This window comes from Phyllobates terribilis, unplaced genomic scaffold, assembly GCF_046119375.1.
Source record: "Phyllobates terribilis strain yellow unplaced genomic scaffold, ASM4611937v1 Scaffold_11__3_contigs__length_659146591, whole genome shotgun sequence".
Lineage (NCBI taxonomy): Eukaryota > Metazoa > Chordata > Amphibia > Anura > Dendrobatidae > Phyllobates > Phyllobates terribilis.
In genome coordinates this window covers 419,791,570-419,818,364 of record NW_027362771.1, presented here as the reverse complement: position 1 = coordinate 419,818,364, position 26,795 = coordinate 419,791,570, and the positions used below count along the sequence as shown (strand labels likewise).

The 26,795-nt window shown below is 39.6% G+C and overlaps 1 protein-coding gene across 1 annotated transcript in view; it reads right to left on the bottom strand.

The window, feature by feature from the left end:
* ADAMTSL3 (ADAMTS like 3) overlaps window positions 1–26,795 on the bottom strand; it is a 676,817-nt gene that overhangs the window by 34,981 nt on the left and 615,041 nt on the right. The window contains exons 24-26 of the mRNA XM_073653131.1: window positions 10,477–10,659; window positions 5,447–5,563; window positions 3,737–3,949 (exon numbers count right to left, since the gene is read on the bottom strand). Of these exons, the coding sequence (XP_073509232.1) occupies window positions 3,737–3,949; window positions 5,447–5,563; window positions 10,477–10,659 (513 nt within the window). The remainder of the gene's footprint in view (window positions 1–3,736; window positions 3,950–5,446; window positions 5,564–10,476; window positions 10,660–26,795) is intronic.

Genomic DNA, 26,795 nt, shown 5'->3' with positions numbered 1-26,795 from the left:
TATGCGGAGGATGGGGGTGATGGTGCAGGGCAGCAGCAGTAACGACACGGAGTCAGTGATGCAGTCCAGGGCCTTTACTCACAGTTCTTATTATCCAGACCACGTCTGCAGGTAACGGCTGCCCACGTCGTACTGTGCTCACCAGGTGAGGGGCTCAGACAACTCCCAGATAACTTTGGAGTGCTTCACAGGACCCCCTTTGTGTGTCCTTTGTCTGGCCTTTCTTACCAACCCTTCTGTCCGGCTGCCTCGGGCCTCCTCTTGGTAAACTTGGCGCCAGTTTCCCTGACCCTATGTGGTGCCTTCCTAGCGGGTGTAGCGAGGGGCTGCGCCACATAAAATGTCACAGCCTCCGGTTTCTAGCTGAGGGTCGTTTCCTGCCTCTACTAGTTTCGGGGACCGGTCTCCCCCTTTGGCCTGACCCCTCCACGCAGGTGGATTCGGGCGTGCGGTGGCGACTCGCCCGTCCGCACCCCTGGGATCCCTTCATTCCTCGTTCCTGGAGCCTTCTCCGCTCCTCTTCCTTCCTTCTCCCTCATCCAGGCCTGGGCCTCTGTTACTAGGCCCGCCTCCGGAGCAGAGCTCATGCAGAGCCCCTGCTCCCTGCCACTTCTGCTCAGACTTCTCTGCACTGAACTAAGATGGTGCCCACCTTTTATACTCCCTTCTCAATGCACCCAGGAACTGCTTCCTCCCTGCTCCTTCACTACAGGGTTCCCCTTCCTCAGTGTTCCCTCCCCCCACTCCAGCCAGGGACAGGGACTGTTGTGCCCATCTCAGAGGCATATTGGTCGCCCTGCCCGACGGCAATGTGGTGTAATGCATGCAGGTGTCGGGTCCTGATCCACACTCCATCCTTACCTGAGAGTGAGATATCACACCTCTGGGTGAGGTGCAATACCTCTGTAGCAACCGAGCCCTCAGGGTGCTACAGTTCCATTTATCTTCAGCCTAGGTGACGTATTGTGATACAGGGCCGTGATTTTGGCTATAAAAGGGTCCCCTAGACCCCTACCCCAAGCTTTTTAAGAGAATCATATATGGCGTGCCAGGAGACTCTATGGAATGCTTTCTCAGCATCCAACGAGAGTATCTAATTACAAATTTTTAACTGCATCTAGCCCAGGAAATACTTTGTGCCTAGTAGCAGTGTCTGCTAGTCAGCGGATTATCCCGGCTGTTAAGCAAGCTACACCACCTGTAGTTTGGACACTTAATTTTTTCAAAGGAAATGCTTCGGGACCACGGGATACTCAGTGAAGAGCATCAGGAGGCACCCCAAGGCATAGGGGCTGGGACTGGCAGTAGGATGCCTTGCGGTGGACAGCCGAGCTCGATCCTTATAAAAGCTTTTTAACTGCAGCAGCTTTAGTGGACGCTACTGGAGCTGGAATTACGCGGCTGCTGGCATGAGACTTGCCCTCCAATAGATCCTTGTAAATGGATTTAAAGTGTATTCATTCAAATTAGAGAGACAATTTAAATTAAAAAGCTTAGAGCTGCCTCCACCACAGGGGGGCTCGCTCGACCCACCAGCGGACAGGCACCAGTATTGGGAGAGGGGGGCTGGCCGTCAGGGTTCACCGCGGCTCTGGCACAAACCCGGTGACACGGAGGTGGCACGGGCAGGAGCAGACTGAACGTGTCGGCTTCTCACTTTTTGGATTTTAGAAGGGCATGACATGCCTATATCTGTGTCTCCCCCTCCTTTTACTCCTCCACCTCTTTTCTTTTCGCATGACTATATGTACTTGTCACTTTTCCATGTGTTAGTTGTGTCTTCTGAGCAGTTTGTCAGCTTTTGGACACCTTTGAAGATGTTTTCTATGTGTTTCTATGTGTTTTTGTTTGCCTGCCATTGGTTTTAACGGTGTTCGAAGGTGTTCGACGAACAGTTCGACGAACAGTTCGGCGAACACACGGGTGTTCGACGAACCGAACCGAACTCGAACACTACGGGGGTGGCTCAACACTACCAAATACAAAATGCATTAAAGTGCAGAATGCTTGTAGACTTACTGTACTATTAAGCCAAGTATAACCTCTAAGAGGTGACTCCGTAACATAAAGCATAAAACGATAAGAGTGGAGCCAGTATAGGATGAATCAATATGGATTGCACAGAGATTATATGATATTAAGCCTACTCATGGAGACCTCTCATGGTGGGATGCCGCCAAGTCCCAACGTACGTTTTGGCGAATCCTTCTTTATTAATGGAGTTTGTCCTTGGACCATATTGATACTTTTGAACTTATGTTTGGGTATGTCCTCTTCCACTAATATGTCTCCTTCTTTCATTGTGTGATACATGTTAAACCATTTTATAAATATTTTTATGTTATATTCAGTTATACTAAATTAGTTATAGGACTTGTATGTTGCTGTGTGCACTATGTCAAGGCATGGGGGCTACGGCTGACCGTGATTGTGTCCATCCTTTTTTTGACACTTGAATATGAAGTAATACAGAGTTTTTATGACACTGTAAAAAGAGCCAGATTGTTCTATAATAACCAGCAACAAATGATAGCTCCCAGCTGTATCCACAGCCTCATTACTGCAAGTCATGAAGCCATTCCTAATTCATTGTTTTCCAATATTTTCTTTTCAATACATATTTTTTTTCTATTTCTGTACTAATTAGTCCAAGTCATTTCTGCATTCAAGAATTTGCAAGAATCATGTTGATAATGTTTTAGCAAGAAACATATGCATGGCAGAATACGCTGGTAGTTTATTATTACTAATTGGAACAGGTCGATCCAGACTCCAGTTAAAACTGTGGCCTTGATAAATGTAAAACCAAACATTAGTTGAGAGGTGTATGTAGTTAGCGCTTTGTTCTCCGAGGGAGGCGGAGTGAATTGCTCTCATGGTGGAGGATTTGAACTCTTACTTCAGCGTGCACTGACTTAGATTAGATTTAAAGGTCCTTGGAATTAAAAATATTTTTTTCACCATGGACACAAAAGCAGACCTGTAGGGTTGAGTACAGAATTAAACCCTCAATAATTTACCCTTTGGCAAGTGGTAAAGTGTAGCGTCAAGCCAGTTTAATGCAATCGACTTCCAGTTCCACTGCAATTTAACCTTTAAATTTAAAAAATTCTTGGAATTTCATTGCTAACCAGTGAGCCAGAATTGTAGTTAGGCTTTTCTTCACCAAGGGCAGACATTCAATTTTTTGTGTTAGCCCTATTATATAAAAACCCTGGCTTATTCATGATCTCCCAGCACCTATGATACATGCCTCACCAGCACCTTAGATAAGCCTCTGGCCTTACAAAACATATATGGCATTCTGTGGATATAATTGTACATCACTGACAACGAGTGGGTGTGGAGGCTGAAGCAACAGTGCAGTCATCCCAGGCTGGGACTGGCCCACGGGGCGACAGGGGGATCTACGGGTGGGCCGCTGTGCAGGAGTTGGTCCCACCTCATTTATAGATGAGCGGTCATTGGCACACTATGTACAGACAGAAGCAGAATCTCATCACTCATTTAACAAACTACCCTGTTTATTATTATATAGAAGAAAGGTACATTTTTGACTGAGGGCATTGTAATATGTTCAGGTAGCTGAACAGTGTGCCCCCACAGTCTATGTAAGTGGTGGGCCCTTCGTACCCCAGTCCAGCACTGAGTTCTCCTGACTATGGCTGATAATAATTTTCTACCACATTGGAATAATAGGTATCTAGTGTAAATTTCCAATATCTATAAAAGTCACCTTCTAAAGAGACGGTCACCCAGGCAGACATCGTCCTTGAATCATTTGACGTCCAGCAGCTGAACTCTCCAGTACTCTGCTCAGACAAGGAGTTTATTTCTAGAACCCGTCCAGAAACCAGAACACGATATTTCAAGTCCTTTATTTCTTCTATTGGTTGTTTCCTTAGAAACCAATGAATTGTATTGTGATGGCTTGTCTGCACTGGACAACCTGCAGGAGAACCAGCAGTATTACTACACATTATGTATTATAATACTTATTATAATGTATGTAACATCAGTTCTTATTGACATATTTTAAGGTCAAGTTCATATGTAGCAGAAAGTTTTTCAATGGAAATAGTGATAAATTACACCACAAATCCATAGCTAAATCTATGGGGTGGATTTTGCTGGAGATATGACATACGCCTGGCTTAACTGGTGTAAGATGTGCCAACTGTATTAAGTGACCCACTCCATGGTAAAGTTGGTGCATCTCTGTTGGATCAGAAAATGACATGTACACTAGCTACTGCACGAGACAATATATCTATCAACATATTATACTGAATTTCTGGTGCCACAGAAAGTTCTGTTCCTTCTTTAAACCCCACAAACTTTTCTCAGCACTTTTGAAAAGTGGTCAGAAAAGCACAAAAAGGCAAAAGTCAAACATTTTGGTGCAAATGGGTCAATCACCAAAATCTGCTTTTTGTATGCTACTTTTTTGCTACACAGCAGATATGAAATTCCTCCCTATGTTTCTGCCGTTAGGCTCTACTCCTTATGTCACGCCAACAGCTAATTATACATGATGGGGAGTTGTTTGAAAATTACTGTACAGTCTTTGATAGTAGAGCCATGCAGTGCTGATATTTTTCTACTGAATGAAAGAAAACCAGTGGTGACCACTCACTCTTAAATGAGATTATTGAGAGGTCGGCTTCTTAAAATGTATTTTCTTTTAAATGCCTTTGTCTAAAAAGTTAACGCAAAGGCACGCTCTCTATGGAAATAAACTTATCAGCAACACTTACCAATTGCTACTTCACTGCTCTCTTCTGAAGTCATATTTACATCTTGTGACCCCTGCAGTCAATCACTGGGGATAGTGGTCTCAACTTCTCTGCTATGGCATGACCACTAATTCTAGTGCTGCTCGGGTCATCTTCTACAGCCATGTCAACAAGGACCGGAGGGTGAGAATTGGTGTTTGTGCGGTAAATCGGTCAGTAATGCAGCTATTCTTATTTTCATCCCGATCATGCATTTAGGCCAGCTTACTGTGCACTCGGACAACCCATATGAAAACCCCAGCCAATTGCCACAAACTAAAACTAATTGTACGTGGGGAGTTTTATTTTGTAGCATGGTATTTTGACCAAGAAATATAAACAAAAAACTTAATAGAATTGTTGAAATTTCTGTGGCTAAAAATCTATTACATGCATCTGCAAACAAATGCATATACAGTATTTAGATATATGGAGCAAATGATCAATTGGGGAAATTTCTGCAAGGATTCTGTAACGTGTGAGTAGAATACTGACGTCAAATACAATTACAGCCTAATTTTTAGACTTTCATTGAAATTTGTCTAGAATATTACTGGTTAGAAACATGAAAACGCACCCACTTTAGCACTTAAAATGTATCTAAAACTTGACATATACTGTATATAGTAAGTCACATATCCATTTATATCATATAGTAAAAGAAGATTTACCAATACGTAAGAGGTCACCGAGTTTAATCACAGTGCTAGTTCCAACTGTTGATGCCATTAGAACACGTCTTTTTGCTTTTCGAGTCTGTTCCTCTGTAGAGCCAGACATTTTCTTACCTATAATATCAAAATTCATATAGGTTTAGCAAATCATAATTCCTCATATAGGTTTAGCAAATCATAATTCCATTTGTTCTTTGAATCATGTAAAAATTTTCACGTTCACTATCTACATATATTTATGTAACTACATTCTGAACTACATATAAAAATCTGTGACCGCCATTAAAAACATCTAGCGCTCTATACAGGACTACAAATGGCTGTTGAATGGAACCTCCTTCTTTAGGGTATTTTCACACTAGGCGTTTTTTTATGCTTTTTTTATGCAAATTATCAGCTGCGGTTTACAGTACCAGCAAAATCTATGAGATTTCAGAAATCTCATGCACTCACATTGGTTTTTGGGCCATCAGTATTTTGTGCTTTGCATGTTTTTTGCACAAAAGAGCATGTCACTTCTTTCAGTGTTTTTTCAGCATTTATTTCAGCGTATTTCACCCATTGAAAGTAATGGGTGGTAAAAAAAAATGCTTAGTCATCAGGTTTTTCTGCATTTTAAGTGAAAAAAAACAAGTACAGCAGTATGTGAAACTCATTTATTTTTGTGTTTTTCCTAAGTTTACCATCTGAGATGGCAGTTAGGATTAGCACAGTTTAATTAAATTAGTGATGCATATAAAAGTAAACATTGGCTGACCAAGGTATGAGATTGAACAATACCTGTGGCCCACGAAGGTGTGAAATTGAACAATGCCTGAGCAACTCAATGGCAGACCAAAGAGTGAAAGTAAATAGTGTCCTACAAACTCAATGCACTGCCAGTGTCTTAGGTAAACTATTCCTGAACAATTCACCTCCCCCCACTGTTACATTTGTAATTCTGGTTAATTTGGTTTCACATATGTGTGGCATTGGTTACTTGTGTTCATGCTTCTGTGGTGGAAGCAAAGCTGAACTTTGGGATCCTGAAAAATGCACCAAAACCTGCATTTTTGCCCAGCTTCTTTCCAAGAGGTCAGGTTTTGCTGCAGAAAAAAAAATGCTGAAAAAATGCCTAGTGTGAACATACCTTTAGCCACTGTTTGCTCAGAATATCTTTGCTTGTAAAAGACTTCTACTTTTATTATCAAGTAATATCAGCAATGAATACAAGAAATAAGAAATGTTTTCAAACATTGCTTTTACTGCAGAAAATCCAGTGTAAACAGCATGTGCACATGGGGCAGAATTTTTCCATGTCCGACAGTCCCAGCACCTGTATTGACTCTGTTCTGCTTCGTGGCATTTTTTTCATCTTTTTCCAGTGTTAGAGCTCCCTCTAATGGAGAGTCCGATGTACTGCGTGCTGGAGCACTCTAGGGGTCAGCACGCAGTACTGTATTCAATTTAGAACACTTACCCAGCCTAAATAAAATCGCTTATAAAAAGCCATTTTATCAAAGCGTTTTTGAAGCTTTCTTGAATCTCAATTTAGCACAGCTTCTTTTTCATGCACCTGGATTGACTCTGTTGCAGCATCTCCAAAAATCAGAGAGCTGAAATCTACAGGTTTCTGATAGTTAAGTCCAAACCGCTGTGTATTGGTCCCTGGTGAAAACCACATGGCTTGCTAGGCTATGTGCATATGGTGCGTTTTTGGTGCGTTTTCGAGGCCTTTTTTCCATGTGGAAATGGGCCAAAAACACTATGGAATCCTTGTGCCAGCTAATGCAATGACAATCCTGAAGTGCTGTGCACATGATCAGGAATTTTCCTGACAGGATTGTCATTGCGTTTAAATCTGCAGCATGTCAATTCTTTGTGCAGTTTTGCAGCGTTTTTCACCCATTGACTTCAATTGAGTCAGTCAAATCCCCAGCAAAAACGCAGGTATAAAAATATTTGCGGATTTGATGAGGATGTTTGCGGCGTCTTTGACTAACTCAAATCAATGAGTCAAAAGCGCTGCAAAAACGCACAAAGAATTGCCCACGGGAGACTACTCCTCCCATCATCCTACGGCCACTCCTGCTGGTGCGGCTAAGGGGGAAAGTAGTCTCCTCAGCCGGTGTCTGTGGCAGTGTAAAAAAGAAAAAAGCTATTAAAATAAAAAAACACCTTATATTCACCTGTCCGACGTAATCCCGAAGTCCCACGGTGATCCGATCACCTGGGTTTTCTCACGCAACACTGATGCAGTAAGTGAGGTCACCAGAGCTCTCAGCTGATTATCAGCTGACTGAACTCCGGTGACCTCACTTCTAGAAACGCAGCAGTATACACTTGACAGGAGTGATTACACTCCTGTCAGTGTATACAGTGCTGTCCTCTAGAGTGTGACTGCACTAGAAGTGACCCAGATCGACGTGGGACACTGGATTATGTCATCAAGGCGGACAGGTGAGGGATATGGTTGTTTTTGATTTTTGATTTTTTACAGGTAACAATGGCTTTAGAGTAATGGGCATTAGGTGAGTATATGGTGTTTTATATTTTTAAATAAATGATTAAAACCGTGTGGAATTTTATTTAAAATAAATGACTTTATTCTGGCCGTGTCTTTATTTAAAAAACCTTACTACGTGGTTAGTAATGGGGGCGTCATATAAATGCCCTCCATTACTAACCTGGGCTTGATGTCAGCTGCCAATACAAAACTGACATGAACCCCAACCCTATTACCCCACTTGCCACCACACTAGGGCAAGTGGGAAGAGCGGAGGCTAAGCGCCAGATTAGGCGCATCTTATGGATGTGCCAGTTCTGGGGCCGCTGAGAGCTGATATTATTAGCCTCGGAGAGGGGCCAGGATCCATCGACCCTTCTCTGGCTATTAATATTAGCCCACAGCTGTCTGCCTAGCCTTTACTGATTTTTATAGTGGGACCCTATGTCAATTTTTTCTGGGGTCCATCTGTAATCTAGTCAATAAAGGCTAAGCAAACAGCTGTGGCTGGTTGTTAATAGCCAGGGAACATTTTTTGGCTAATGGCCCCTTCCCCAGCTACTAATATCAGCCCCCAGTGGTTAGCTTTCCCTATGCTGGTTATGAAAATGATGCGGGAGCCCACGCTTTTTTTTCAATTTTAGGCTATGTGCCCATGATCCGGACGTAGCAGCGCTTTGGACACAGCATATTTTTGCTGAGTCCAAAATGCTGCATTCCATTAAACGCAGGTAAATCCACATGTGTTCACTGAAACATGCAGATTTATAGCATTCAATACATTCTAGTGATTCAATTTCTGTTGCGGACACTAGCGACTCCGCAAGTGAATTTGACATGCAGCGGTCCTGAAAGACTCGCTGCATGTCAGAGCCCGCGGGTGATCCGCAGCCTCAGATGCACGCATAGTGAACATGGAATTTGTAGAAATCCCATCCACTATGCTGTAACATCTGGCCGCTGCAGGTTTGACACTGCATAAACCCGCAGCATTTCCTGATCATGGGCACATACCCAAACTCACCCGCAGTGTGTAGCAGAGACGCTAGTCTCCACTGCAGATTTTAACCAAATGAAATGTCATTACATGCGGTGAATCGCATATACTGACAAAACAAGTGCGGCATTAGAACACAGCATTTTGGATGCAGTGAAAATACGCTGCGTCCTATGCCCTGCTAGTTGCTGATCGTGGGGACGTAGCGGCTAACCAAACAGCTGTGAGCTGTTAATAATAGCCAGGGAACATATTGGCCTAATGGCCCCTTCCTAGGCTAAAAATAGCAGCTCTCAGCTGCCCCAGAAATGACATGAATGGGAATTAGGGCTAATGGGATTAGGTTTATGGGATTAGGTGTCGCTGACACCAAGGCCTTTGTTTAGTGATGAAAGGGTGTCAATCAGCCACCCTCATTACTAAACAAACCTGTAAGTAAAGAGTTAAACAAACACACACACAGAGTAAAACACTTTATTTGAAATGCAGCAGTCACATTCTTCAATCATTTAAATTAACCAATATACTCACCCCAGGTCCGAAGGTAATCTAAGGGTTAAAGCGATGTCCCACGTTTCTTTTTTCAAATATCTTTATTTAGGTCCAAAAAGCATTCATTGCTGTACAAAAACGCATCAAAAAACTCATCAAAAAACGTACCAAAAAAGGCATAAAAACTCACCAAAATTACAGCAAAGCGTGAGTTTTCCACAGCATTTTTGCTGCCAAGAGATGCAAAAACCTTAATCAAATCCCGAGTACATACCTTTAGCTCTACACCTCAATACTGCAATCGAACGACTATTTGTTAGCCAAGTGCTACATCTATATTTTACTGTGGACCAAATATTACCACGACAGCAGTCACATGACATGACATCATTATGGGGAACACTAAATCTTATCAAGAACATAGCATTGTAGTGGTTGATATCCATGAAGGACTGAGATTGATAAACAGACTTCATACGACAGCTAGAATGTATGGAATGTTAAGCACAATCAATGGACATAGTGTATTACAAGAGTTTGTCATTAACATTGATTTGTTGAATTACCCAATACTACAAACCAACACATACAAAATTCCAACACAGAGACCTTTTTGTTAAAAATGCTAAAATAGATATTAACCAAGCCCGGGAAACAGACAATTGAAAAGAGTACATTGGTTAAATTTTGCTGAGGAAGTTCAGATCTCAAAAGAAAAAGTTGACCTTAAACTTTAAAGGCGTTGGTTAGCATTTCATTTCATTACCTTGCACATGTAAAGTGCAGTACAATACCAGTACAATACCAGGATAATGAGCTGGAAGCGGCTCCAGACAGACGTCATTCTCAAACCACATGCAGGACTAAAGGTTACAATTTCCAAAATACTCCAAAGCTGCCTTTTTTCATTAAAATTAGGGTTTTCGAACATAAAGGCACAACAGTTTGCTACAGCTATTATTTCTCAGGAATGCCATAAAAACTGATAGGATTATAAAACTTCACCGCACGCTAGCTCATGACAAAAGAATGCAGTTAGAGATTGATACGAACCAGATAAGTGCAGAGCAGACATTGCTACTGCTTTTCCAAGAGCATTTGTTGCAATGCACATGTAGGTTCCTTCACTTTCTTCTGTGATGTTTGTCAGCAGGAGAGATCCGTTTGAAAGCACAAATGAGTTATTTGGCATTGGGAAGTCTTTCTTCAGCCAATTTAGTTTTGGAAACGGCAAACCTAGTTAGAAGAAGATCAACAATTGATTAGATATGGTCACATTTGATGATCCTCTACTTCACCCATAACCAAGAAATAGTAGAGATAAAATTTACTTTTAAAGGAAGAAGAAACCTTCAATGTCCTTCCATAAATCTAGAGCACATCCTCTATAACAATGGTAACCAAACTATGCCCTTAAGTTCCTCTAGCATCATACTTGCCCTTTTGGAGTTGATTAGTCCCCGTGTCCACGTGCACTACACACCTTTGCCATGCACACGCCAACTCCTCTGAGTGTCAAGGACGTTTTTTCTTTTTTCGGAGTGCCGGGGAGAGTATGTAAGTATGCCTAACACTGTATTTCCAAAAGGTGTCTCCATCATTAGCAACCATAAACCAGAGGTGACATTTGGGGTCTATGGACACAATCGGTGTGTACAGAAAAGAAATGTGCTGATAGCCTTAATTAGATAATTTAAAAAAAAAGTGCTCTGTTCATAGATTTTGAGTAGATTAGGCCACTACTTTACCTTTTGCCTTCTCAATACATTATACATCCAAAGACCCTCTACCTAGTGAAGATCTTCTGCATGCTCAATATGCTCTTGGTCCTCAAGACACTATACTTCCTTGACAATCCGCTTCCACAATATTCCCGACACCTCAACATCCTCTTAGTCCTCAACATCCTTCATTTCTTCAGCATCCTACCTCCACAATAGTACTGACTCCCTAATACACTCTTTTTCATCAAGATCCTATTCTTTTTTGATAACCTACTTCCACAATAATCCTGACTCCTTAAAGACAATCTGTCACCATGAAAATGCAGTCCAATCTGTAAACACTGTGTTACAGAGCAGGGGAATTTGAGCAGATCTATGTGTAATTTTGTGAGACAAGATTCAGTATAACAGTGTTTTAATATTTTATTCCTCTTCTCTTTCTGGAATTTCCGGTCCAGTGGGCGGTCCTATCACTGACTGACAGCTATCCCTGTATGGACACTTATACAAAGGAAGCTTTCAGTCATAGATAGGACCGCCCACTGGACCAAAAATCCCAGAAAGAGCAGAGGTTTATATGAATAAAACACAGATTATAAAGATTATCTTCTCACAAAACTATATATCAACCTGATCAGTTCCGCCTTCTCTAACATGATGCCTGCAGATTGGGCTGCATTTTCATGGTAACAGATTCTCTGTAATATCTCTTTTGATATCAACACTCAATATTTCCAGGACACCCCATTTTTTAATACCCACAAGACCCTAGACTCCCAGGACACTCTACTTCCACAATTATTCTGACTCTTCTATGTGCTCTTCCTCCTCAGGATCCTACTCTCCATTGACTCCTGCGTCCACAATTCTTCTGATTACTCTACACTTTTGCTCCTTAAGTTTCTTCTATTCCTCATTACCCTGTTTCCACAATTCTTCTGCCTCCTCTATACACTTTTCCTTCTAAAGATCATACTCCTACATGACACTCTGCTTCCACAATTCTTCTGACTCTTCTATATGCTTTTACTAAAGATTCTACTCTATCTTGACATACTGCTTCCACAATTACTCTGACTACTCATTATGCTCTGCCTCCTCAAGATCCTACTCTTCATCGACCGCTGAGTTCACAAAACTTCTGACTACTCAGTACGTTTTCCTCCTCAAGATCCTAATCTTCCTTAATACCTCCCATCCACAATTCTATTCACTCCTCTACACGCTCTTCTCTTCAAGATTCTACTCTTCCAATGGTACCCTGCTTCCATAATTCTTCTAACTTCTCTAAATGATCTTCAAACTCAAGATCCTACTGTTCCTTGACACCCTCAATAACTTTAATGCTCTTTTCATCCATACGACCCTACATGACCCTGAAACACTGTTTCTACATTACTCCTACCTTCTCCGTATGCCTTTTTTTCCCTCAATCTCTTCTATCTCCTTAATATCCTATTATCTTGGAAAACTACAGGTAAAAACATGATATTTTTTATACCTGACAGCTGTGTTTAGACCCTTCAACTGAAGTTTCTATTGACTTACAACCAAATATCTATATAACAAAAAGCCATATAGTAGTCCGTACGCAAATTCAACATGGAATTTTTTTAACTGAAGGTGGCGTGACATCAACAGGTTATATAAACTCACAGCTCATAGTTATAAGAAGGACGAGGCAACCTTCAATTAAACAGTATTTTAGATGTTGGCCTTTAAGTTTTGATATGAGCTGGCAGATTCTGAAATATTTTTTGACATAGAAAACAAAAGATCCTTTCTACGAATGCTATAAACCTTATCCAAGAGCAACTTGGATTGGAAGCTCTGTTGATATTTATACCACATGTGTTGACTGAAAAGCATTTGGCTGTAAAAATGAAGCACAAATCAGACCTCAAATGTTGTAAATATATCCCAGCTCCTGCAATATGGATCCAACAGGCGAAGACTTACAATAAGAATGGACTAATGTTACTACCAAGCTTAAAAATAAACCATACTGACCAGGGGGAACAGGACCCTTCTGGCTGTGGGAATAATTGGTGAATATCTGAGTTGTTGTACAATCCTACCCATATTTGCAATTGTTAAGAACTGGATAAAATAACATGAAAAAGGTTATTTTTGGCATCGATGGATACAGATAGTAAAGGAGCACCCTTCCTCTGCCTCCCAGCTTCTTGCTTGCCAAGGGTGGTGCGATGCCAGTAGGGTCACATTATTGACCCACACTGTGTGCTTTCCCATATTGCTAGCAAAGGTAGATTTGCCTCTGCAGAATGGGAGGAGGACAGGGGCACAGAAGCTGGCCAGATCCAGCGATCCAGCCTCAGAGCAGAGCTCTAAAGCAAAGAGTGCACACTCCTTACCTAGGACACCAGTGACCTCCGATTCACTCTACAGCTAGCGGGTAACCTAGACAATAAGCAATAATCTATAGAATTAAAAATCCCTATGCTTGATATAAATTGCAAAGCTGCTCATCTCTACAAGCACTTTCCAATTGTACCAATATAAAGAGAAATTATGAAAAGAAATTACCATTTTTTCTTAATCAGGGTTTTGTATTAAATGTAATTTATTTAATTTTTTTGACTATTTTTTTCATATCAGTATCTGTATTAAAAATCTAAAATTCAACTCTTGCAATTTTCACACTGACCACTGGGGCTTTTTAAGACATTAAAGCTAACCTGTCACCAGGTTTGACCAATATGAGATACGGACACCACCTTTCAGCCTTCATATACAGCATTCTATAATGCTGTATATAAGCCCCCATCCGACCTGCAAGACAAGAAAAAGAGCTTTTTACTATACTCACCTGGGGGGCGGTCCAGTCCGAGGGGTGTCGCTCGTCTTCATCTGTCGCCTCCCTTCTTCTTTCGGTGCTGTCCTTCTTCTTGCTTGTAGGACGCGTCATCCACACGGTCTCCCCGGCATCACGCTCCTGCGCATGCATACTTCTCTGCCCTGATGAGGGTAGAGCAAATATTGCAGTGCGCATGCGCCGGGAAAGGTCAAAGAGTCCCGGCGCATAAGCACTGCAGTACTTTATTATAGAATGCTGTATATCAGTCCTGAAAGGTGGTGGCCGTATCTCATATCCGTCAAACCTGGTGACAGGTTCTCTTTAAATTCCTGTTATTTCAGGAAACAATATATGTACATTATTAACAAGGAACAGACTTTGACCCTGTCATTTCTATTGAAGCATCTAATGAATGTGTGCAAACGTCACTGTGAGAGCAGGGAAGCAGGGTCAGCTGTGAGATCCTTTATTGTGAATGGTGGATCCTGCATTTAAGTTGTGTATGTGTTACTTTTCATTGTATTCCTGTCTCTGCTGATAAGGAGACTGCTGAAAACTCTTCCTGAACAGAAAGGAAGTATGAGTCTATAAAAAACCCAGTAGCAAGTGTGAAAACTGCAAGATTGTGATATGAAAAAAACATTATTTAAAAAAAAATACATGTACCACAAAAAACTGATTTAAACAATGTCATTTTCTGATGATAACCGCTGTAAGAACATTATATGGGTCCAGTATATTACTCTCTAACAGCATAAAGAGCATCTTCCTTATAGTCTCTCTTGCAAATTCCAAACAGACCAATTTTAGAGGATCACAATCTGCTAGCAATAATGAATTGCATAATAATACAAATTTGCTACAAATGTAACAGAATATATCTGCTCAGATAAAAGCGTTCTTCAGCTTTGTGGCTTGGATCAGGTCCTATTGTTTGAGTTTCTGCAATGAGGAAGAACATTACTTGCGCATTGGCTGGCTGCCTCAATCTTTAGAGCATATCTGGCCATCAAATCGCATACTATCATTTAAGAGGTAAAACAGGAGTAAATGGGGTAAAGTGTGTTACCCCGAGAGCAAAATGACTGGCAAATACAAATAGGCTGGCACATGGCTGAGTGTTAGCAGTGATACAGTAAGAATATATATGTTGAAACCTTCAAAATTCAAATTTGTAGAAATCAGAAGGAATATTAAAATTATACTGCGTTTCTCACAGTATTTCCATTAGATCTACCAAGCAATTGGATTGTAGTTTCAAATTTACAACACCTAATAATAGCTTTTATATGTCATCTCTTTACTATTGTGTTGAAGATCACATGCAATTCCACCACTATATGGATCTCATTATCAATGAATAACACACATCTGGAAGTTTAAGAATTTAATCAATCAGATTAAAGGAAAGAACAGAAGGAATTATTTGCTGAAACTGGATCTTATAGCGTCATAGAGCAATGTATCCAAAAAAAAAAGAAGTAAAATAAGTTTAATGAATGTACTTCCAAGTACAATATTTCTACACTATGATGCGCATTAAAAGCACAATGTGAAGCATTGTGTGTACTGCTAGAGATCCGGCATGTACATCCTGGGCTACACATATCACTGGTTCATTACCTAAGATATACAAGCCACTTTGCTTGTTATAGGGCACACAGATGGCTGTATTTCTTGTCCGGATTTCTTATACTTTTGTGGTATAAATAGAAAATCTCACATAACTATATTCATATATGAGTTATGACCTGTTGAACAAAATTAATTTTGGACAATGAGAATTTTTTTTTTCGGATGTGACTTACATACACCTAATAAACCCCGTAATGCCCTTTTAAAAGGCATGTAAGATGTCTGATGAACAAGGTACAAATCACCTTAAACGGGTTGTCCAGCCTTTGGAAACAAATCTGCATTCATTCTTTGGCACTGCAAGTATGTGATTTGCACGTCTAGTCGGAATGTGGCCGGAAGTATTCAAATCGCATACTTGCGATCACATCGCCGCCTGCTCCCGCCGAATCCTCACAGCGCGCAGTGTTGTACCCTAAGGCCAGACCACCCCTTTAAACTCATGAGTGTTTTGGATCCCAATTTCATCAGTGTTTGCTCGGTTTTTACCATCAATGTTTCATAATTTACAAATCATCTCTTCTCTATTACAATGTTAATCCCAGATAGCGCACAGACTGCACACTGATGGCATCTGTATGCTCTCCTTGATTTTCACAGACCCATAGACTTGTATAAGGTAATTTAGATCCATGACTTAGCTAAAAAATGGTCTTGTCTGTGTGATTTTTTGCAACTCAGTCCACAAAAAAACATGCACATGTGAACAGTCCCATAATGCGTTCTATCCATGAAAAACATAGAACACATACATGACTCACGGACATCTGAATTAGGCCTTTATTTGAGAAATACTGGCTCAGATAGTGCTACTGGATAGTCTTTGGCAATGTCATTCAGCCAATTGATTGGTATAGTCTAAAGGATTAAATTGAGTTCATCAGAGGCAGTCGCGTTAATGTCATTACCTTTTTTCCTCCTGAGTCTTATTTTTGCCCCCTCCTTTTTAACCTTCCTTCTCCCCTCTTCCCTTTCTCCCCTCTTCGGTTCCTCTCTCTCTGATTGCTTACCCTATTGTTTATTCTTTTTAAGGTTTGACAGCTTCCTAAATTGTGTTACATATATTTTGGTTTGCATCTAACGTAGATTTATTTGTGTTTGATCTTGAACTGCCGGCATGTTTGTACTGCTCTTCTGTAACTTGTTAGCTTATGGATGTTTAATGCCCACATGTTCTTTGTGCTTATGTTGTTTTTGTTCTGCCAAACGTCTGGTGTTTTTCTTCCTTTTTCCTGATGTTTTTGCTCCATTGTTTAAAAAGTAAAAAAAAAATATTCAACAATAGATAAAAACTGACAGTGAAACTACATATTTTAAATTGTGCATTTTTTTTTTTTTTTTAAAACCTATCGGCTTAAAATAATAAATTCAGCATGGCGCACCTTCCACAAAGCCCATCACTGCCTGTCTGAAGTCCCCTGATGAAGCTGCTACTAGCAGCAATACGCGTGGCGCCTACACCTACAGCACTATAACCTTGCTCCTTGATGTTCATTTTTTGATTCTTTCCCAAAGGTTTTGGACATCACATTATGGGTTTTGTATATTTTCCTGACATATTTTTTTGTTAACATTTGATATTTATCTTATTTTTCCATGAATATTCACTATAGCTTTAGGCTTACCAATATTACAATTACTATATTATATTGATTGTATCTATTGTTATATTCCACCCTGTACATTAGACTGGATTATATTGGATATCGGTATTACATCTTATACTTCAGCCTCTATTTTATTACTTTCATGTTCTACTTCAGACATTCTATGTTATATTATATGGACATGTCTTTTGCATAATTTGATTATCTGAAACTAGTTTCTAAGTGTATATCATATTTCTTGCATCTGAGAATACTTACATTTATTTTATACCATGGTGGATAGATTTTTTTTCTCTAGTTTTTAATGGTTGTCCAGTATTTTGTTCATGTTATATTTACCATAAGTATTTAATATCTCCATACATTATAGGTGTGGACATGACTATGAGTATTGTCTTTTTTTGGTTCCCTTTCATCACTGCCTTTCTGTCACTGCTCCTGGTCTTTGTTGACAGGCTGCAGTGGTGGCGATGTGACCACTTAGGGAAATGACTGGAAGCAGCGTGTCTTGCCATCAAACTCAGCAGAGCCGCTGAGCCAAGTGATTAACTGTAGCCATGAATGCTGCATACCAGCTAATAAATTCATCATTACTCACCTTCCCCAGGTCCAGTGCTACCTCTCTGCTGTTCCTCCTGGTCTTCATTGACAGTGCATGTGACCACTAAAGCCAATCACTGAGCTTAGCGGCTCGTGCCATCTATATTGGTAAAGCCACTGAGACCAGTAATTGGCTATTAGTCATGATGTCATTGCTGTAGCTTGTCAACAAACACCAGGAGGTACAACAGAGAGGCAGTGCTGGACCTGGGGAAGATGGAGTAATGCTGAGTTTATTTTCTGATATGCTTCTTCAAATGTTACTCCAAGATAAGCATGTATTGTATTATAACTATTGTCCAATGACTTCAAGTTAAACGGCTCTTGTACTACTAAAATCCAATAAATATTTGGACCATTTTTGGGTGAGAGAATGATTAAGAAGTCGCTTACTTTTAAAACCACAATGTAAAAAGATAAGTCAGTGCTTATTTATCCAATTTTGCTCTTGAACATGAATATATCTTAAGTACTTTGGACACTTAGAAGGTGTCGGTTTATTTAATATAGTTATCACTTCTGCGTTTTTGTTTGGCTTTGATGGGGAAGAGTATATAATTTTGTACATTTTTATCAATCATATGCCATGTTTGGGCAAAAAGGCATTTTACCAAAAATAACACATAGGATATACCTAAGATGCTGATAGGAGGCTTAATCTTTAAGATTTGCACTCAAAGAGGATAAATGTAGCAAGAAAATATTACATAGACACGTGCGACGTATTTCAGAGACGTGTGGGAGTTCCCCTTCAAACAGGCAAAATGTAATTCATGAAGTCAGAAGACGATAATGAATCCTAAGTGCTCCCTATGAAAAGTTCATGCATTTTCAATGGATTCTTGCATAAACAGAGGTGTTTCAAGCTAATTTGACAGAGTGTCTTTTATGTAGTGGCATCAAAAAAACCTAGTTTAATAGAACAGACAATTTGATATCCTTGGTGAAAAAAGAAGCCTTGTTTGTGCCCAACACACTGAGTAAATTATTAAAGAGCAGTTTATCCTTACAAAAATATTATTCCCTAATGTTCCTGTAATATTGCCAAGGTCACTGAGAGTTTAGCCTTAGAAATTCAAGCTAGGTACATTTTTCACACTAAATCTGGGTTTCCAAAGTTATTTATAAAAAGCAACACGTGTTAGTGGATTGCTGTGGGTTCAAGTATGTGTGAGCATTTCTGCTCGATGTCACTGGTATGGATAGTGTAAACCATCATGTAAATGTATCGATCGTTATATGTCTTCATGATGAGCAAGGACTCCCCTTAATGGGTCGGACATTAACTCACAGGGCAGCTACCATAGCTACACATTGCACTAAAGAGGGAGGTCCTGATTCATCAAGACCAGCGATGTTCATGCCAGTTTTGATGAGAAGATGTATTGGAATCAGATGCTCTTGATACATTAAGAGGCAGAAGACTTAATAAATTTGATGTGTCTGAAAAGTAGCATGCCCCTCCGTGCACCACACCGCAAACCTGACTGGAGTTTTGGCATAAGGAATTGTACAGCTTGTCATGAATTAGACGAGCTGTGCCATCACGCTTCTGTGTCTCCCGGTTCCACCTATGTTGGCTGAGCAGGCCAAAACTGAAAACACCAAACATTGTGTGTTGCAAAAAAGTTTGCAGCTTTTCAAAGCGATTTACGCCAATTCTGGCATAATTGCCTTAATAAATCTGGGCCATGGTTTTCTTTCTTTTGAAGAAGAGTTAATTTGCATACTTTTTTTCCCAGTGGATATTGTCTGTGAACTAGCCAAGTCTGTGCAAGAAGATCCAGTACTTTTCTACAGGCAGCTTCTAAGACATCTTATCTAATTAATCAATACCCCAGAACCCAGACACCTCTTTTTCTGAACCATCTTCTAAGCTAATTCATGATCAAATCAAAGTTAAGGATGGAGTAGAAAATTGCAAATATGCTATTTAATCAAATATGAATGCATGCATTCAATTTAAAAAATTGCCTCCAACACAATCCATACCTTTTAAAATTTGTCTGTTTTTTTCACCAATTTGTAACCTGTATTTCACCTATATTGTCATTAAAGGTGAAAAAAGTTTTGAAATTATTCTTCTTGCTTTGATAAAAAAAGTAAATACCTTGTACTAGGTAAATAAATAGTAATAGTAAATTTAAATAAAACAGACTTGGAAGAAGCTGGTTGAAACGCGCGTCGAGGTGGAGGAACATTGTGTTAGACCTTATTCCAGCTGTTGGCATATTTTAAAGCTGGTACCTTCTATCTCAATCAACCATTTTAGCCTGTCATAAGCCATTATTATATGTAGGACAGTGATTTATGCAATTCTGTTTGGATAATTCAGTGTCATCTATTGTGTGACTGACATGGTTCCAACTTAAATTATATACACTACTACATAGTTCTTTAGACTGATTGCCGTGTCCCTTTGTGAGGCACCTTTTTAAATTCATATTGCCTTGTTATTTTATATTTAATATAGATATATTATTTCATGGACCTATGAGCGCACTTCTTTCTTCTTGAGATATATTTAGTATCAGGCTGTGGTTGTTCATCTTATGTGTTGAAGTGCTGTTCTAGAAAGTTATGTTTTCACTCTCTATGGACTGTCATTGATGATTGATTCATTTTGTTTTTATCTTAGATCCTGTTTGATTTTTTCACATGACAAAAACCTGGCATTTTACAAGGGTGTGTAGACTTTTTATATCCCCTGTACATATTTCTCAGTTTAGTAGCCAATAGACTCATGTCTCACATTGAATACTGTTTTTTCTGGAGAAGTTTAGAAAAAAAGGCAAATTCTTGGCCGAAAGTTCATCCTGATTTCATGTAAAACACTCACCACGTGCCGTGAACAAACATTAAAGGAATTCATTGATTTGCCTGTTTGCTGCCTTTCATCAATCTTAACATAAAAGTTGTCAGGGTGGCTGCACTTTATGGCACAAGCAGGGTTAATAACATCTCTGTAATTCGCTTCGGCTAGTCATAGGCTTTCTTATGCTGTGATCACTTTTGATAGCGCTTATTTTTCTCTAAAAAAAAGCACTTTGAAGTTAGAATCTCAAGTTAACTGAAGTTAAAATCTCTAAGGGAGTATATATTTTTGTACTTGACTCGTGAAAGATGGCAGAGCTCGTGGTGCAAGAGAGATTAAAGAGATGTTGATAAAGTGTAAAGAGAGAAGACAGTGTACAACCAGGCTTTAAAGTGGAGATATATCGTTTTTCTCATTTGGGAATATTATTAATTTCCTTGAATATAATGCTAAAAGCAATTTTGCATATGCAAAGTTCACATGAATGCCTCGTTAAGCAGAAATGAAGGTGAAATATCTCCTGCTTCTGAAGATTCATGCTGCATATAGTCACAGTCCAGTATGGCTGGATATAGTCCGATGTCAAATGGGAAACTTCCAAGATGGATAGTGCTAATGTCATAAACTCAGCCTCTCCAATGCTCCTAGAACTTATTCCACAGAACTATATAGAAATAATAGAAGTGGGGTATTTTTGTCATCATGCACCCCTATGGTAAACTACCAAAGTTACTCATCAAGGACATTAGAAGAAAATTCCAGACAGGTAATAGCAAAGTGAAACACTAAAGTTACTACTAAGATTATTTAAAGTGTATCTTTTATTTCAATTGACTGTTCAGAATGATCTGTTGTGTGTACATGAGGAATAACAATATGTCTGGTCATTATATGGTTTGTATCCTGCATTTTTCCCTTTGTAGACTCTGCTTCTCAAATGTAGTCGTTTTTGAACAAGCTTCTGAAGATTAGTTGCTATGACATTTCCCATACACCAGTACACAAATGTATCAGGGATTCCTCCTCTCCTGTATCTTCATAGAATACCCTCAGAAGCAGCTGCAGTATGTAGTACAATATATAGGAGTACTAAACAGTACAGCTGTGAATCCAGCACTGGAAAGAGATAAAAAGCTCAGTTCAAAGCATAGCACAATCTCTGTTTATCTCTGCACTTCTCTCTGCTACTTCCTCCTACTTCCCACTCTATATACTTCAATGGGCAGCTGTAATCTGTTCCCTCAGTGAGCTGACAGTTGGCGATTAGCTGATGATTTGAAATTCCAATTCATTGACTTTGCCAAATTTTCCCAAAAAATTAGCTTTGCAGGGAATAAATTTGCACAATTGTCAATATTGGAAAGATTGCTCACAAAATACACGTGGGGGAAGAGGAGAGAGAGAGGACCCCACTGACCATAACAGCTTACACTCTACAGGAGAGAGACTTGCCCAGTGACTCTGGAGATGGAAAACGACTCTGACGTACAAACTGCTCCACCAGGAACCACAGATCTGTGATGGCCCTGGTACTGACCACCACTGTACATGGTGTGATAATCTATAAGATGTCATAACTGCAGGGCATTATGGGGAGGCCGGCTCAGCAATGCATAATGACATTAGCTCTGATGCTTCAACAGCCTGGGAAATGGTGATCCACTTATTTCTACTGGCAGCCCATCTTATCTTGACCAAGACAGATTTTAGCTGTATTTTAGAGAGAATAATAAGTTCAAGAGACTGTGAAGAGGTGTAGAAGTAACTTATAAGTGCAGAAAGAGGTAGACTTTCCTGATAAAAACGTATTACAAGTATCCCCAGTACTCTGGAATTCTGTGACACAACACATCCGATTATCCGCCACACTCGGAATCTTCAGACGGAGCTTAAAAACCCATCTCTTCAAGAAAGCTTACAGCCGGTAATAACCCCGGTGCCTCCTCACCACCACTGAAGTTACTGCAATCCCCCAACGTACTGTCTCCTTTCCCATTATCCTGTAGAATATATGCCCGCAAGGGCAGGGTCCTCTCCTTTCTGTGCCAACCTGCATTGTTGGAATGCAAAATTGCAAAGGGGGGTCAGCTCACCTGTATAACGTAGATCAATGCAGGGGAAACTTGCATAGCTGCAAAAATTGGAAATAAGAAAAATTCCAGCATCCAAATCTTCATAAAATCACTTTTTTATTGTAGAAAGCTATTAAAAAGTCACAAGTCCGTGCCAACTGAATTACAAGCAAACGCGTTTCAGACTCCTGTCTTTAGTCATAAGTCTTAAAAGAGATTTCTTGAAATTCAGTCGGTTCTTGTGCTTTTTTAAATATTTTTCTACAATAAAGAGTGATTTTATGAAGATTTGGATGTTACAGTTTTTCCTAGTCTGTCATTGTTAGTTTGTTTACTGTCATTTTTTATTTTATTTTATATGTAACCCCTTCTTATGTACAGCACCATGGAATCAATGGTGATCTAAAAATAAATAATAATAATAATATTACAAATTATATTTGCCTGTACTGTTGATTTCTGCAAAGTGTTTCGATAATAAAGTGATAAGCTAACATTTTGGCCAATTTGAACAATTCACTTTTGTTAGAAAACTCATCTGGTGATATGATGGTGATATTGTGAACCCAAGCCATTAGCTGTAATCTGTAGGGGAGTCAGCATCTGGTCAATGCCACCTGCCAGCACTCGAGAAATGAAGCAGCTCACCGTGTCTATTGAAACCAATGTCCTATCTATGTAATGAACAAAGAGGCTGAGTTCTCCAGAGAAAGAGTGAGAGAGAATTACTCATTGTAGCTGCCTTCTTTCCATTCTAGGCTGCCTTCCCCTTTTGATTACCTCAACTAATGGGTTTTTATAACAAACCAAACCCTTTAAGGATTTAAAGAGGCTGTCCACTACTTATTCATCGATGCCGAAACCTGGCACCCCCACCGTTCAGCTGTTATCGGTGTCAGCTGAAAGTTCTCACTTATGGAGCTGGCCATCTTCTGATAGTGGCCGCAGCAGGGTACTGCACATCCGCCTCGTATTGAGTTGAAGAGGAGGTGGATGTGCAGTACCCTGCTGCGGCCGCTACAAGAAGACGGCCAGCTCCGCGAGTGAGTACTTCCGCCCACTGATTGATCAGTGGCTGTGCCAGGTTTCGGACCCCGGCCCATCAGACAACCTCTTTAAGTTATGGGGTAAGTCCTAAAAAAATACACAACTGTTGTAGAGCAGATTCTGCACTAACTGGCACAACACTCTGCCCTGTACGTAAAGCCTTTTCTTCCGCAGCTGGCAGAATTATTATTATGTATATTATTATCTTTTACCTTTTTTAATATTAGCAATGACACAATTTTTTTTATTCTTGATTCTTTTTATTACTCATAATATGGAAGTGAGCTATTATTAGAGATGAGCTGCTATTATGGTGGGATGTTTTGGCGCCCCACATAACTTGTTTTTTTGATGCCGAAAAAAAGAAAATGTAAAAACTGCATGTTGCATTTGACACCTGTATATGGTATACTGCAGGATACATGTGTTACATCCTCAACCCCTTGCCTTCGCAGCCAAATTCCTTTTTTAATCTGCATTTTCTCCTCCAAATGTTTCAAGAGCCATAACTTTTTATTTTTCAAGACGACATAGCTGTACGAGATAATGTTTATTCGTCGGACGAGTTGAAGACTCGGCTGACACCACCCATATAGTGCATATATATATATATATATATATATATATATATATACAGTGCTGGCCAAAAGTATTGGCACCCCTGCAATTCTGTCAGATAATACTCAGTTTCTTCCTGAAAATGATTGCAATCACAAATTCTTTGGTATTATCTTCATTTAATTTGCTTGCAAGGAAAAAACACAAAAGAGAATGAAGCAAAAATCAAATCATTGATCATTTCACACAAAACTCCAAAAAAGGGCCGGACAAAAGTATTAGCACCCTCAGCCTAATACTTGGTTGCACAACCTTTAGCCAAAATAACTGCGACCAACCGCTTCCGGTAACCATCAATGAGTTTCTTACAATGCTCTGCTAGAATTGTAGACCATTCTTCTTTGGCAAACTGCTCCAGGTCCCTGATATTTGAAGGGTGCCTTCTCCAAACTGCCATTTTGAGATCTCTCCACAGGTGTTCTATGGGATTCAGGTCTGGACTCATTGCTGGCCACCTTAGAAGTCTCCAGTGCTTTCTCTAAAACTATTTTATAGTGCTTTTGGAAGTGTGTTTTGGGTCATGGTCCTGCTGGAAGACCCATGACCTCTGAAGGAGACCCAGCTTTCTCACACTGGGCCCTACATTATGCTGCAAAATTTGTTGGTAGTCTTCAGACTTCATAATGCCATGCACACGGTCAAGCAGTCCAGTGCCAGAGGCAGCAAAGCAACCCCAAAACATCAGGGAACCTCCGCCATGTTTGACTGTAGGGACCGTGTTCTTTTCTTTGAATGCCTCTTTTTTTTTCCCGTATACTCTATGTTGATGCTTTTTCCCAAAAAGCTCTACTTTTGTCTCATCTGACCAGAGAACATTCTCCCAAAACGTTTTAGGCTTTCTCAGGTAAGTTTTGACAAACTCCAGCCTGTTTTTTTTATGTCTCGGGGTAAGAAGTGGGGTCTTCCTGGGTATCCTACTATACAGTCCCTTTTCATTCAGACGCTGACGGATAGTACGGGTTGACACTATTGTACCCTCGGACTGCAGGGCAGCTTGAACTTGTTTGGATGTTAGCCGAGGTTTTTTATCCACCAACCGCACAATCTTGCGTTGAAATCTCTCGTCAATTTTTCTTTTCCGTCCACATCTAGGGAGGTTAATGATAAGGGTGCCCATACTTATGCACCTGTCAAATTTTGTTTGAATGCAGATTGCACATTTTCTGTTAGTACAATAAACCTAATTTCAAGGCAGAAACATTACTGTGTACAACAGTAATTACATATATCAAACTGAAATAGCTGTTGCAAAAACACCAATTTTTATAAAACATTCAGCTTAAGATTAATAGGGGTGCCCAAACTTTTTCATATAACTGTATATATATATATATATATATATATATATATATATATATGTATATATATATTTGGTTGACATTTTTACCATATAGTGAAAAAAGACAATTCCTCCATTGTTTTTTGAATTTTGCTTTTACAGCATTCATTGTATAGTAAAAATGACCTCGAAACACAATTCTAAATGTCAGTATGGCTATGACGATACAAAACTTACATAGATTATTCTTATGGTGAAAAATTTCTGAAGTTTGAAAAAAAAAATTATCTTGCTTTGTGTTTACATTTCCCGAGAACTTTAATGTTTGTGTTTTTCCATCAATAGAGCTATGTGGACTTGTTTTTCAGGTGGCAAGCTTATGATTTTATTGATACCAATTTGCTGTTAATACAATTTGCGGTTATTATAATGTTTTGGTTGGTGTTTATTGCATTTTTATAGGGAGGTATAATGATTGAAAAAACACAATTCTGGCATTTTAATTTTTTTTTACTGTATGGGTTAATTCATTTTATATTTTGATAGATCAAACTTTTACAGACGCCATGATGCCAAATAAGTAAATTTTTTTTATTTAGTTTTTGTCAAAGAGGAAAAAGAGAGGAATTAGAGTTTTGATATTTTGTTTAAAAACTTTTTTTTTTTTTACTTTGTCCCTTTCTGAGACTTGGACCTGCAATTATCCGGTCGCTTACACAATATACTGCAATACCACAGTATTGCTGTATATATTGAAAATCAGTCTCCCCTGACACTCAGCCTGTGACTGATCTGATCTTCACAGAAGATGGGCAGCAGGGTGGCTCAGTGGTTAGCACTGCAGCCTTGCCAGGGTCCTTGGTTCAAATCCCACCAAGGACAACATCTGCAAGGAATTTGTATGTTCTCACTGTGTCACTATGCATTGCATTCACTTTGAATTGTAAAATGATGACAATTACAGTCATAAACATCTGTTAAGTTTCTCCAGAAATCTCTGCATGATTGGCAACCCTGGCTATAATGGTGATCTTTTGCATGATGGCAAACTATAAACTGACATCCACATGGAAAATGGCTTCTAAAATCTAGGCTTTACTTTGGTTTATACACCATTTTTCACATCAAATGTATTGCTTTACACTTTTGCCATCTCC